The 14,621-nt window shown below is 40.1% G+C and overlaps 2 protein-coding genes across 3 annotated transcripts; one reads left to right on the top strand and one right to left on the bottom strand.

The window, feature by feature from the left end:
* Positions 1-2,054: 2,054 nt before the first annotated feature.
* LOC103714882 (uncharacterized) lies at positions 2,055-3,231 on the bottom strand. Its single transcript, XM_008802325.5, has one exon. The coding sequence runs from the start codon at positions 3,052-3,054 to the stop codon at positions 2,668-2,670; it is 387 nt and encodes a 128-aa protein (XP_008800547.1). The 5' UTR covers positions 3,055-3,231; the 3' UTR covers positions 2,055-2,667.
* Positions 3,232-4,645: 1,414 nt separating this feature from the next.
* On the top strand, positions 4,646-11,152 carry LOC103714881 (ABC transporter F family member 1-like). 2 transcript variants are annotated; one of them, XM_008802323.5, is made up of 6 exons: positions 4,646-4,910; positions 5,011-5,233; positions 7,025-7,098; positions 7,193-7,403; positions 8,013-8,247; positions 9,831-11,152. In XM_008802323.5, the coding sequence occupies exons 2-6, from the start codon at positions 5,015-5,017 to the stop codon at positions 10,886-10,888; spliced, it is 1,797 nt and encodes a 598-aa protein (XP_008800545.1). In that variant the 5' UTR covers positions 4,646-4,910; positions 5,011-5,014; the 3' UTR covers positions 10,889-11,152. The 2 variants fall into 2 exon arrangements, with proteins under 2 accessions (XP_008800545.1, XP_008800546.1); XM_008802324.4 differs by having other exon boundaries at positions 4,754-4,910; positions 5,008-5,233.
* The last annotated feature ends 3,469 nt before the right edge of the window (positions 11,153-14,621 follow it).

The following is a 14,621-nucleotide window of genomic DNA, read 5'->3' as shown; positions in this document are numbered from 1 at the left end:
ACATATAAAATGATAAGCAAATATATCTTCTTCAAGTAAAGTTCAAGCTGGTGTGGAGCAAGTTCTTTGTGTCATACCATGGGTTAGGATATGCAGCAGGTCTACTTATTTTAGCCATGTATTTTATTCTCCATACCAAACGGTAGAAAAGAAAATTAATAACCTTCATTCTACATCTGTCCATCTTGAATTCAAACTTAAAAACTCATTCGTTTTGTGGGAAAAGAAGGAAGAATGAGTAGTCAACAATAAAAAAAAAAGAAGAAAGAACTGCCTCATATTTTATTAGAGTTTTCAAAAAAAAAAAATACACATAGAACATGCAAAACTTCTGAGGTAATTTGATTTTCCAAAAATATTTTTGATTTTTTAAATAGACTGAGGTAGAATCTTTCTCTTTATTAAGAGTATAACAGATATTTTACATAATTTTTATAGAAAATTAAATGCTCAATCAAATATAAATAATTCTATAATATATTATTTTTTTACGATCGGTAAATATGCAAAAATTATTTTTAAAATATTATATATCCAGATATTAGCCTATCAAAAAATATATATTTCAATAAAAAAAATCTTCTCATGGATTAAATGAGTTCTAAATAATTTTTAAGGGATTGAGGCACGCAGCCTAAATCCATCTAAGGAACCTGGAACCAAATCGTGGCCCGAGCCACGGTATCCGGAAAACGAGTCGATGCGGCCACCGTAGGCACGTAGGTACTTAGTAGATGGGTCCAGCACATGCTTGAATGACGTCAGCAGCAATCCCTATTGGCTCCACGGAAATATCCAATCGGTTGCCTTGAAGCGGTTCGGGTCTTTAGCGCGAATGAATGATCTTCTCGCACAGATCTGAAAGCACGCCAAATTTTCAGATTTCAAAGCGACCATTATATGATCGAACGGTGATTCGCGCGAAAGATAGAACCCCGGTCCTGCTTGTAGGGTGGCACATTGGGAGTTTCCGTGGAACCCACCGTGAGATGGACATGGGCTCATGGCATATATGGATGGATGCCATGCCGTGATGCATGATGATGGATGGGGGATCGGGAATGTAGGGAAGGTGGAATCTTTGACTGGACGGTCATGGTAAGGCCTGCGCCAGGTCATCCACGTGACGCGGATCATGGTCGCTCCACCGTGGTTGTTGACGTGAGGTGCAGACACCGCCCATCCGTCAAGGGCCCAAGGCCAGGACTGGGATGATGCAGAAGGTTTCCGTTCCCATCGTCGCTGCCGGCGAGTTCACCTTTTCTACTGGAGTTATGCTGTCGGCACCACCGACGCAGGCTCAATCTTTAGGCAACTAAAGTAGTCGCTTAAGGCCCCGGCTCCCAATTGCATTTATTATAGTGAGTTTCATAGTGAGCATCCAAATGCATTGAGGCTCTCAATTCATTTAGGAGTCTCAAATGCTACATATTTTTATAGCTATAAATGTATTTATGTTGGAACGTCTCTCTTATCTAAGGAAATTTATATTTATTTTCTTATTTATGCATTAAGGCTCCCAAAAGCATTTATATTGAAGCTTTTGAGTTCACCTTAGGCCCCAAATGTATCGTGCCGCTCTTACAGTCGAGGAAACCTTAAAAAGCATTTGGTGGTTTAGTTCACTAATCTAATTATTTTTTTTATTCTTGATATAATAGTTGCAATAACATCTAATTCGGTTGCAAATTCCAAGGGGGGTAAGCAGCATATATTTATTGTGCGCTACTTACATTGAGAAAGTGTAATTTTAGGGAACTCTCACATGGTGACATGTTCATTTATATGCGAGTCTTCCAAATGCATAGAAAGAATTTTACATCAATCTATATGCAGGGAAGTAAAATAATGCTCCGTGAACACAGAAAAGTTCCTCAGAATAGTTAATGATGGATGCAAAAATTCTGTATTGCGTTAGCAAGGTCCATGATGAGAGATTTAGTTGTTCTTTTCGTACGTATTTTTTTGAATAATAACTTTACATTTGCTGTCTCAAATATCAAAAAAAAGAAGGAAAAAAAAAGGCACAAGCCATGTCATGCTTCATTATGAAGAAGCAAATGAACCCTGTTCCTGAGACCCAGCACCTTTTACCCTCTTATTATTCTTCCAAAAAATAATCTTGGCAAGACCATCACCCGATAGCTTAATTTGATGAGCTATATATAACTAGTAGAAGTTGAAAAATCTAGAAAGATACTTTAAGAGGCTAACTTTTGGGGGTGCAAAAGAGGCCAGCTAGTTTAATCACTGTAACTTAGAAAATTTCTATTTCCCCACTAAATAGACATGAGTCAACCTGGGAGAGCGGGGTTGGAAAGTCTCCAAGCAGGAGGTGATGCACTTGCTAGCTAAGCGTGAAACAAAGAGTAATTGGTCCACACCACACGAGCATTTCATCAAAAGGACACCATTCATTAACCAAAGCAGCAACTGGTCTAATCGTTTCATTACACGACAAAATGCATAAAAGGATGCCTGCCACATCTCACAAGCATTTTATCAAAAGGGTGCCGTTCATGAACATGAGAAGCCGGGGCTCTTCGCTTCTCACCCTCTACGATGACAAGCAGCTGGCTCGGCATTATACGTTGGAGAACACGATCTCCATCAACTTGCCAACACCCCCCGTTGCTGGATAAAGCAAGAATTTCTCAAAAATCTCCATCAGGGGCAGGCAGGAGAGCCATGGTCGTCCTGGTCAATGTGGAGATTGACACCATGCGAGCGGAGGGCATTGAGAATGGCCCAGACCTTGGTGCGGTTCTTGAACCCCTTCTTCTCCACCTCCTTGGCTGCATCGGCATATATCGGTTCCTGAGCCAGGCCATCAACCTTGAGGCGCATAGCGAGCACTTCTCCGACGGCCGCCGCCGCCTTGGCATTGCAGGTGCGGCCGCACTCCAGTCCTTCTTTGAGCGCCTTCTCCACTGAAGATGCCGTCACCACCACTCGCCCGCTCCGCCGATCCACGACATTGGCCGTCACGTATTTGAGCGATATGAAAAGCCGCAGCACGTACCTCTTTGCCACTGGCAAAGGAAGCTGGCTCATCTGTGAGCTCTTCTACAAGATCCTCTCTTTCTTCCAAAAAAAAAAAAGCTATATATATACACACACACGCACGCACTATGCACGTGTGCGTGTATGTGGTCGTTTTAACTAGTCCCAGCACTCGTTGCTAGGATTAGCTCGAAAGAAGTAAAATTATATTTAAGTGTGGGCGAATTTGAACTAATCTTGGCACTCAGTTTGCTGAGACTGGATGAAATTCAAATGTGGAAATTCACTCAGTATGCTGAGACTGGATGAAATTCAAATGTGGAAATTTAGTTCTTAGAAGTAAACTTACTTAGGTTTGAATAAAGAATTACATGATCCTTAAAGGCAGGATCCCCCCTCCCCCCCCCCCCCCCCCCCCCCAAGTCCAACCAAATCTTTTCTCTTTTTTTTTTTTTAGCTAAAAACGAAAATATCATACATAACGTGTACGGATACAACTAAGAAATAAAAAAGTAATACATCACGGAGTGCACAGAGCAATTCTACCTCCCCCACCCAAAGGCGGTCCTCCGAATGGTTGGCAACAAAAAAGACCACTCATCTGTGGCCCCGTTGGCCTCTTTAAACATGTGCTTCGCCTGAAGCACCAACCCATCAGAAAACCATGGCTTGAATATCTCTCAGCAACGGGTCGTAATCTCCAACCCCTCTGAATACCTGCTGGATCCATTCAATGACTGCCGCATAGTCGCCCTTCAGTAAGATCTCTACCCTACGTCAAGCATGCCGAACGTAGCACAAAACCCTTCCAGACCACTCCTAGCTCCACTCCAGGCACCGAACTTCTGTTCCTTCACTCAAATAAGATGGCATGCGTGCTATAGGTGTGAAAAAAGTATTTTCTATTCTACATGCGCTATGTAGCCGTGCCTTAGTGCACCAAGATGACCGATTGACGAATAGAGCCATTAGGAACGATCGGCAATAATTGGCTATGTGTACGATCATATGATGCATGCAGAATAATTTCTCATACATATGAACTTGTAATTGTGCTTATGACAAATAAACCGAAAAAATGTGGACCTATGCAATAGACCTAGACAAAATAGTTACGTTAGTAACAGCAAAGACCGTAATATGACATATTTACAACTCCAGCCTATTGTTTCATAAACCACCACCACCTATCAATTTGGCAGCAAATCAGTTGTTACCACACGACCATTCTCTTGTTGATTACCGGGCCAATTTTAGCATTTGGCTCCTACCAATGTCAGTCACGTATGTCACCCAATAATTCGCGAGAAGTCCAAGTCAATCACAAACTTTCTTTTGGAAATCAATGAAGACCCGTCACCAACCAAGCCCAAAAGGAGCCCAAGTCACACACATACGTGGTTCTCCTAGATTTGCTCCTTCCTTTGTCCAGCGAAAGGGAGTCACGATCCATGGCGGTACCATCCAACTTCTACCCAAGGCCGCCGAGCCCGACACGAACCGACTTAATCCCGAACCACGTGTCCTTCATGACCATTACGCCGGACCTTATCCGCCGTCCACGTTGTCCTTACACGCTATGGACGGATCAGATGCATCCCCGAATAGAAATTTATGCACCCGCATAGAAATTTATGCACGCGAAGAACCAAAAAGATATTATTAAAAAAATAATTATGAGAGCTATAAAAGGCCGAGCACCGCCTTCGGGAACTCTCAAATCCTCTCTCTCTCCGTTTCGCCGGAGAAAGGAAGGTATTTTTTGGTATATTGGATCGAAATAAAGGCAAACCTTAGATAAAAACCCTACCTCCTCTATTCCGAAACCCTCGCCTCCTGGCCAAATTCCTAGCCCTCGTATTCTGATCCCGTCGTTTCGATTCCTCGCATCCTTTTTCCTCGTTTTTGTAAGTGATTTCCTGGATATAGGAGTTTTTTTTTGCTTTGATCGATCCGGAATTCCTGGAGAGTGTTTAAGGGTTTTTTTCGGATGGTTTTTTGAAGCAGGAGAATGGTGTCGGAGGCGAGCAAGAAGAAGGCGGCGGCGAAGAAGGCTGCGGCGGCGGCAAAGAGGGGAGGGAAAGCTCCGGCATCGTCGTCGTCCAAGGGTGCCGCACAGGCACAGAACGGAGGAGTGGGAAAGGTTGCCGATGGGGTTGGATCACTCCGGATATCCGATCGGACGTGCACCGGAGTCCTCGCCTCTCATCCCCTCTCTAGAGATATCCATGTAAGTTTTGGTTACCTTCTTGGACTTTTTTTGTTTTATAAAAAAAAATGTTATCTGGATGGAAGAAATTCGAATCTTTGTCTACCAAAGGATGAAAATTTAGGCGAACTTTGCAGATAGGATTTCTGATTTAATGCTTTAGTGTTGTCAGAGAATCGGGAATCCCAGGTTCTGGATCTGTAGCTCGACTTGGGTTCTAAGTTTGAAATGCAAAATGCGATTTTTATTCCTTCGTAGCTGTAAATTTATTACGCTTTTGTTGGAACGGTGAGTTTGTTTTGTCGTTGATACTGATAGTATGAGGTTTCTATATGTGATGTTGGTAAACAACGCTAAAAAATATGCTAATCGATCTTTCTTGTTTTACAGCCTTACTCAAGTAAGGGGCAGTGCTTAGTTTTTTTTTTTTGGGTACATAAGGTATATGAGAGAAAAAGGCTAACTTTTGGACATCATGTTAGATGTTCCATGGTGATGATGTATGAGATATTTAAAAACAAATTCCCAGATTTAGTGATCGGAAATTCTTTGTAGTAAGTAATTTGATGCAGAAACTCCTTGCTATTACAAATCAGGCCTCCTATTTGTTTTGTGTATTAATCATGTCTTGAATCCGAAGCTTGTTTTGTTCTCTGGTCGGTCAAATTATATTGGGGCCAAGATTCGCTGTCTCGGTACTGAACTCCATATCGGTGTTACACTAACATAGTGTTGGTATGGTATGGTACACGATTTTTTTTTGGGTATACCAAATATTGGTACGCCACCGGTATCAATACTGAATCGAGTACGGTATGGTATGACCGGTAGTGTCCGGTTTGGTACGGTACGGCATACCATTATTGGGGCTATACAATGATTTTGAAACTTGCATGAGCAGTGGAAAATAGTTATTTTCCTTGTTACTGGTTTTGCATGCTGTGAAATACTTCCTATGTTTATTTCTTATATAGTCATAGACATGTTAAGGTGAATGTGGCAAATATTTTACCTTTCATTTTCTTTTCATTCTACGCTAGGCTGTATGTTGTGCAGTCTATTATGCTTTTATGAACTGTAGCTTTGGATTTGCTCATTATCTGATTGTAAAAAGAAAAAGATATGCAGGAATTTATGCAATAGAAAAGCTGGTGGCAGGGGTGCCTATTAATTGTAAATGTAAGTTTAAGCATGAGGGACTTCTTCCTTTTCGTTCTTTTGTTTTCGCTTAGAATGTGATAATTATCTTTAGCAAAAAAAAAAACTGCTCACCAGGATAACTTTCTTTTTGCCACTCATCAACTACCTCTCCAATGTTTGGAGCTTTCGAAGTATCTGTACAAGATCTAATCTAATTCCTTAGCAAAAATCTGAGGCAGACCAGAGTCACACTTATAAAACATATATGAAGACCTGCATCAAGATTCACACCTGTTAATGGATACTAAAAAGAGTTGATCTTTAATTTACTTGAAAGTGTCCATATGGAGCAACCTGTCTGGAAAGACTGTCAACATAACTTACCTCTAATCAAGTAGGCACATTGTATTTGCTATTTTTTATGTGTGCTTTTTGTTGCTTATCATAAGCAGGTATCTTTGTGATAATCATTAACTGTTTTGATCCTGTTTGAGACAATCAACTTTTTAATCTTCATGTTCCATGGTTCCCTGTATTTTTTATCTGTGCATTCTCATAGTTATGCTTGTTTGCTGGTAAGGTTCATGGTTCATGATGAATAAGTTCTGGCTTATATCTTCATAACTGTTTTGATTTGTTCTAATGTTGCTCTGCAAATTGTGCACATTTCAGATAGAGTCTCTATCTTTAACCTTTCATGGTCATGACCTCATAGTAGATTCTGAACTGGAGCTCAATTATGGAAGGTATGTCCACAGCTCTGTATCAACGTATCAACTTTTTAATACAATTGGGCTGCATGTTCTGATGTCAAGCTTGTGCTGAATGTTGTACCTTCAGACGCTATGGTCTGCTTGGATTGAATGGCTGTGGGAAGTCTACTCTCCTTACAGCAATAGGATGCAGAGAGCTTCCAATTCCTGACCACATGGATATTTACCACCTGACCCGGGAGATTGAAGCTTCAGACATGTCTGCGCTTCAGGCTGTCATTAACTGTGATGAAGAAAGGCTAAGACTGGAGAAAGAAGCTGAAATCTTGGCAGCTGAGGTATGGTTATATGATAATTTAAGCATTAGAACTAGTGTTACCTGGACACTTGCATTCAGGTCCAAAATTCTGTGTGATGTGTATCATAGTCGGATGTATATCAGATACTTGGACATTAATGAAATTCTTTAGCTTCTTTTGAAGACTGGAAGAGAATTGATCTCTTCCAACTATGAGGGACTTGAACTCCTTCAACAATGAATTTGATTCTCTAATTTGATATTAGGAGCTAGTAGTTGTTCTTTTTCGAGATTTGTTAAGGATATAGTTATTGAAATATCTTCTGAAAATATTATTTTGCAAATATCCTGAAGTTAATTGGAAAGTTTGAATGAGAAATATGGATAGTGAAAGATCTTAACAAACGATATCTTTTTAACATTATCTATTTAAACATAGATAATGTTTGAAGGTATAAATATATAATTTAATTAATTATATTATTGGATCTCTCTTTTTTCCTTTTGTCGAGTCAGACGCCTGGATGTGTCTCCAAATTCAATTCTCGTATCCGTGTCCATTCAACACTAGGTAGAGCTAGAAATATTTTCATTTTTAATTGTTTGAAATAAATATTCTAATGTAAATACCGAATTGTAACATTTTCAGGATGGTGGTGGTGGAGAAACTTTGGACCGCATCTACGAGCGCTTAGAAGCACTTGATGCATCAACTGCTGAGAAGCGCGCAGCTGAAATTTTGTATGGTCTTGGTTTCAATAAGCAAATGCAAGCAAAGAAAACTCGGGACTTCTCTGGTGGGTGGCGTATGAGGATTGCATTATCACGAGCACTGTTTATGAATCCAACCATCCTTTTACTTGATGAGCCCACAAATCATCTTGGTAAAGTTTCTAGCCCTTGAGTCTATATATCAGCAAATAACATATTTCTCTTGTTTGTCATCAATTGCATTGGCTTTAATAATTTATCTGTGTTATGTGGTGTTTTGGCTGTAAAATGCAAAGTTGGGCTGCACAAGTTATTGTTCTGTGCCAAGTTAAGCTTTTATCTGAGTAATAAGTTACCAAGCTCTCTATCCAAACTCAGTTGGACTGGGTTAGGGTGCTTAAAGGTTAGGTGGGGTCTTGAGACAACAAAACTAGGTGGTAGGCTGGTAGCTAGTGTGCGTCATGGGCTTATGGCCAATGAATAACTTGGAGCTATGTTGAGCAATCACGGCTCCTCAAAAAAAAGAGAGAAGCATTCAACGGCAATGTGGAACTAGAAACCATGTTTTGTACAATGCTTTGCTACGATATGAGCAATCAAAATCATCTATTACACATAACAACGAGAAGTGTGATTTTTAAAGCTTATGTAGTTGTCATGACTCGTGTGATACGGATACCTACCAGCCTCACCTCAGGTGGTTGGTACCATATTGCTTTAAAATATTGTCACCATATAAATTGTATTGTGTTGCGTAATTTTATATACTATTCATTTTCCAAGTTAGTTCATATCAGCTAAGGTTACATTGAGGATCTTAATTAAGTTGATTTAGGTCAGTATGTTACTTGACCTAAACCCAATCTATTATACATACATAAAGTCAGTCGGCTGGTATGGGTACCTCTAGCTGGATAGAGGGGTAATTGGGCTAGTCAGTCAGCTGGTATGGGTACCTCTAGCTGGATAGAAGGGTAAATAGGCTGGTGATGCTCAAGATAACCTGTGTCATGTCATGGGCTTCTTACGCGAACCCTCGCTCATACTATAGTGCATGCTGATTGCCGAACCTTTTACTTTCTCCTAGTTCAATTAATCAGGGAACCATGTTTTTTGAACAAATAATACTAATCTTGTTTCTCAAGGTGTTAATTAGGGTGGCCTAGTTAATAAGGACTAATACTACTTTGGGGACAACTTTTATTTTATTTATGGAGGAAAAATTATGGAAACCTGCTGGAAGCTTATATGAATTCAATCTTTCGATAGGATTAGCTTTGTAAATGTTGATTGCTATAATTTTATATGTTTTTACCATATTATGATTCTCAAGAAACCTGAATTATGGTGAAAGCCAAGCTTTGTCCCACCATTATGTATTTGTTTATGGAGCACAACCTAATGAAAGTTCTACTCGAAAAGATGTATCGAGAATTTTGACTGCTTGTCAACCTATGCTTTAGCTAATTCTATGTCTGGTCAGGTCTTTGGCATTGAATTTTTTCAGAATTTATAATTTGAGTATAATTATTCAGGGTATTGTTTCATGATCCAAATTGTGTAGTTCATTTTTATGATAGCATTAAAGCATCAAGATTTTTTTTCCTAATAGCATGAAAAGATGACTAACTCGCGAAACTGTTCCATGCTGTTACTTTTTTCTAACCTTTCTGTCGGAAAGTTTATCACTTGTTTTTTGGTGGTACACTGAAATCTGTTGAGCTCAGATTTGTTTCTCATTTTGCCTTTGTGGCAGATCTTGACGCATGTGTCTGGCTTGAAGAGACACTAAAAAGGTTCGACCGTATTCTTGTTGTCGTCTCACACTCTCAGGATTTTCTTAATGGTGTCTGCACCAACATCATCCATATGCAGAATAAGAAACTAAAGCTCTACACTGGCAACTACGACCAATATGTCCAGACCCGATCAGAGCTGGAAGAAAACCAGATGAAGCAGTACAAGTGGGAGCAGGAGCAGATTGCTTCCATGAAAGAGTATATTGCTCGTTTTGGTCATGGTTCTGCTAAACTGGCCCGCCAAGCCCAGAGCAAGGAGAAAACCCTTGCTAAGATGGAGCGGGGTGGTCTTACTGAAAAGGTAGTCAAGGACAAGGTATTAGTCTTCCGCTTCACGGATGTTGGCAAACTCCCTCCACCAGTATTGCAGTTTGTGGAAGTAACCTTTGGGTATACACCTGACAATCTAATCTACAAGAACCTCGACTTGGGAGTGGACCTTGATTCGAGGATAGCGTTAGTGGGACCTAATGGAGCTGGGAAGAGCACATTGCTCAAGCTGATGACCGGTGACCTTATCCCATTGGATGGTATGGTAAGGCGGCACAATCATCTCAGGATTGCCCAGTTCCATCAGCATCTTGCAGAGAAGCTTGATTTGGAGATGTCAGCCCTCCAGTTCATGATGAAGGAGTACCCAGGGAATGAGGAGGAGAGGATGAGGGCTGCGATAGGTAAGTTTGGATTGTCTGGCAAAGCCCAGGTGATGCCCATGAAGAACTTGTCAGATGGACAGAGGAGCCGGGTGATCTTTGCTTGGTTGGCCTGGAGGCAGCCTCACCTGCTGCTGCTAGACGAGCCGACAAACCATCTAGACATTGAAACCATTGATTCCTTGGCAGAAGCGCTGAATGAGTGGGATGGTGGATTAGTTTTGGTGAGTCATGACTTTAGGCTGATCAATCAGGTGGCTCAGGAGATCTGGGTGTGCCAGGATCAAACAGTGACTCGATGGGAGGGTGACATCATGGACTTCAAAGAGCATCTGAGGAGCAGGGCTGGGTTGTCTGAGTGAGTTGTGGAAGGAAGTGGACATATCTCAAATTTGTTGGCTTATATTCTTGATCATTATAGTTGTGGTATCGGCAGTACTTGTTGCACTGATGGCCTTTATTCATTCACAGGCAGTCTATGTATCCAGCACGAGTAATTTGCCTTTACCTAACAGAGGAGAGTCTACCTCTCTGGCGTTAATATCTATGTTTTACGGAGTTTCTTACAAAATTCACCAAAATAGAGTCAAAATAAAAGCACTGGAATCTGCATGTTTGCATATTTACTTGATCTATGGGTATGTCATTCTATGGGTACGTCAGGATAGATAGTTACATGAAATCTAAGATTGTCTGTGAGATCCAATAGTTCCACATTAGAAAGACTTGTTCCAGAGCTTGGATATATGAGGCGAGTGTCTTCAAATTCTGCAGATGTGTTTTGGAAGAAAAACAAAATTAGGTGAAGGACGTTTGCTGAAGCTCAGGAACCGGACAATATTTGCCTGAGGAGCTTCGTATTTCTTCTCTCATGTGGCCCCCACATGGGCACTGGGTGCCTCACGTGCCCTGCGAAGGCGGGGGCTTGATATTTAGCATCAGAGCCGAGAACGGCTCTTATCCGATGGTGGAAAGGATGTGGGGCTCAATAGTTCCATATCAGAAAGACTCGTTCCAGAGCTTGGGTATATGAGGCAGGTATCTTCTAATCCTGCAGACGCGTTTTGGGATGTCTTCTAATCCTGCAGACGCATTTTGGAAGGAAAACAAAACCTGAGATGAATGAAGGATGCTTGTATGAAGCTCCGGAATCGGATAATATCTGGTAGGGGAGCTTCGTATTTTTTCCCTCAATTGGCCTCTACGTGGGCACTGGGTGCCTCATGTGCTCCACAGAGGCGGGGGCGTGACATTGTCTGCCTGTGATCAAGGACAGAACGAGAACTTGTGGTGGATATAGGGGGTCTGCGGGGCATACATGAAACTACCGAGGGTTGAATGAGAAAATCATAACATATACTTGTTCGTTAGCAGCCAGGGTAGAGGTTATCCATCTGATTGTATAAACGAAGATTGGAAACGACCGGGGCTAAATTTGTTGAGTTGGGGCTGGTTTGATGAGGACATGGTAAAGTGAGAGAGGGAGTGGGAGTTTGTGCGTTAGGTTAGAGAGAAGCGCAGGTTGCTCTTTAAAACATGAGTTAAGAAAACAAACCAGAAGGTTTTCCCCCTTCTCTTCGAATTCGCTCTTCCTTTTTGTTATTTTTGCCAGCCTTTTGAGGAAATTCCACGACGTTTAGGTTTTCTTTGAACTTGCTCGAGTCTCGTAGAGAACCATGGAAATCAGGTGCATCCAAAAAGTCACCGTAAACTGTCTTCAGTTGTTTCTGAATGATATTTACGAATTTCAACATGTTGTGGTCGATCAGTTTGCAGTTCTTCCCTGCAATAAAAAAAGGAAAAAGAAATTGTATTATTTGAACTTGTGCGAAAACTTCTAAAAATTTTGGATGATGCAAAAACAAATAATTTTATCTCCTCAGAAGCCGTCGTCCTTTGTCGGCTACATTGTGAATGCTAAACCAAATTATACCTCTACGAAATAATAAATCACGATCAGATAACTTGTTTCCAAAAAGAAATCCAATGTGTCTTGTCAAAGGAAAAAAAAAATCTGATAAAAAGAACGCACTGTCTAGTGTGAAACAATTTGCTCAGCAGCTTGCAACTTGCTTTTGAGTCATATAAAAAAAAGCGTCGTAAATTTTCTAACGTACACTTCTTTGATTATTTCAAACTCCTCGATCTTGTGTTTGAACAAAATATCAATGAGAAGAGGTAAATGCTTTGGCTGATATATTTTCCTCTGAAAAATAACAATTTGATAACTCACGACAACAACCATGCCTGATTGAGCGTAGGCTACTGGACTCCAACAACTGAGAGGAAACATACTTGATACTATATAATAAAATATAAAGGACCATGATGACCAAACAAGTCTTTCTACATCGATTAAATAAACCCACTCTATAGATTCACCAGTTCTTCACAACACATTTGACCTATTCAGAGATACAAATTGCCAAGTCCATCAGTTATCACCATCTAAACAAAAGCTAAAGAAGAATGAACATAATGATGGGTTTAATTTAATCGCTCGATGACCTTGCCAATGATCAAAAAAGCCTGTCGAACCAGATGCCATAGGGACTAATTAAAATAAATTTGCATTTCTACTCACTCAAGAAGCAAGCTTTATGCAACCCTCATGATTAGATATTGTCAAATCTCTTCATGCATCGGTTTGAAGTTATAACCACACACAAAAAAAGGAATTCAACATACATGCTTCTAGACTTTGATATTATGTCCAAAATCATCAACAAAGTTTGAACTTTTAGATTGCAAAGAAACCCCCTACATTGAACTGATAGTGGCGGCAGGCCCTAGCCAATAAATCTTGAGGAATTCTTTGAAACTAACCAAAACCACAACTTTGGGATGTTTGTAGGCCTATATCAACTTAATAAAATATGAAATTCCCACATAATAGCAAAAGAGGTGGCATAAGATCCTCCATTGTGCTGGAGTTGTTTGTATGCCTATATATTTGTTGTTGAAGTTTGAACTAGTCTCCTAATGGGAGTTGTTTAGACTAAACCTGAAGCCTTTTACACAAAACCCCTGCCCGGAGAAAATTGTACTAATGCAAGCAAATTTTGGGGCACGTCAGCTGCAGGAACTGATTAAGACTAAATATAAAGCCTTTATAGTTTGTATATAATCCCCTTCTTAGAAAATTTTACATATAGATTGTGCAAGTAAAATGTGGAACTACTATTGGCATGTCTCCAGCCAGGACTAGTTTAGACCAAAGAAGTAAAATTTATTTTGTTTTTATGGTAGAAGTACTATTCCATCCCTCACAAAATGTATTCTAGAAATGCATACATTACATATATCAGCCCAAATTATGAAGCTGTATAGGACATGCAGACTTTATATTCAACCTGATAAATAGCTAGTTGAAAAGCAACACAACCAGAAGCATACATATCACTAAAACATGTCAAATGTTGCGATGAAAAGTCCTAAATTATAACTGCTGTATCAGTTCATGGATAATGGATGTTTGTTATACATTGCCTCCTCTTATACTAATCTTTTAATGGGCAGCATCCACTCAATGAAATGTTTTTCTTACATGGTAAGTTAAGGGAGATGTCAAGTTAGGTGTTGCATCTTAGATGTATGTATCTATGTATGTATGTATGCATAGCTAGACTTGGCGATGCTTGAGCGGATTTCTAGGTCTAAATCGGATGATAAGAGTCCCACATCGATAATCTAGGTATTGGATGTGATCTTCTACCTCTAAAAGGCTTATATGCCAAATATCATGGAATTTAGAGATTCCTTATCTTTTCATCAAGTGGCCAATATGGTCAATATGAAACAATATACATTTTTTTTGACTATTTCATGCATAAACCAAGTGTCTAAATTACATGATTTTTGATATGTAAATGTTTTAGAAATAGTAGATTACATTCAATGATTATATAGACTAAGATCTCTAAATTACATGATTTTGGGTATACAATTAGTTTAGAGATAGTAGATCACATCTAATAGCTTAGATCAATAACGTGAAACCTTTACTGTCCAATGTAGACCCCACCACCACCACCATCACCACCACCACCACACACACACACACACACACATGCATACACTTTATGCCAGTATTTA

This window comes from Phoenix dactylifera, chromosome 16 (genome assembly GCF_051530095.1).
Source record: "Phoenix dactylifera cultivar Ajwa chromosome 16, Ajwa_hap1_PhDact_Kaust_v1.1, whole genome shotgun sequence".
Taxonomy (NCBI): domain Eukaryota; kingdom Viridiplantae; phylum Streptophyta; class Magnoliopsida; order Arecales; family Arecaceae; genus Phoenix; species Phoenix dactylifera.
The sequence above is the reverse complement of the archived record's forward strand: the minus strand, read 5'-3'. Positions and strand labels throughout refer to the sequence as shown.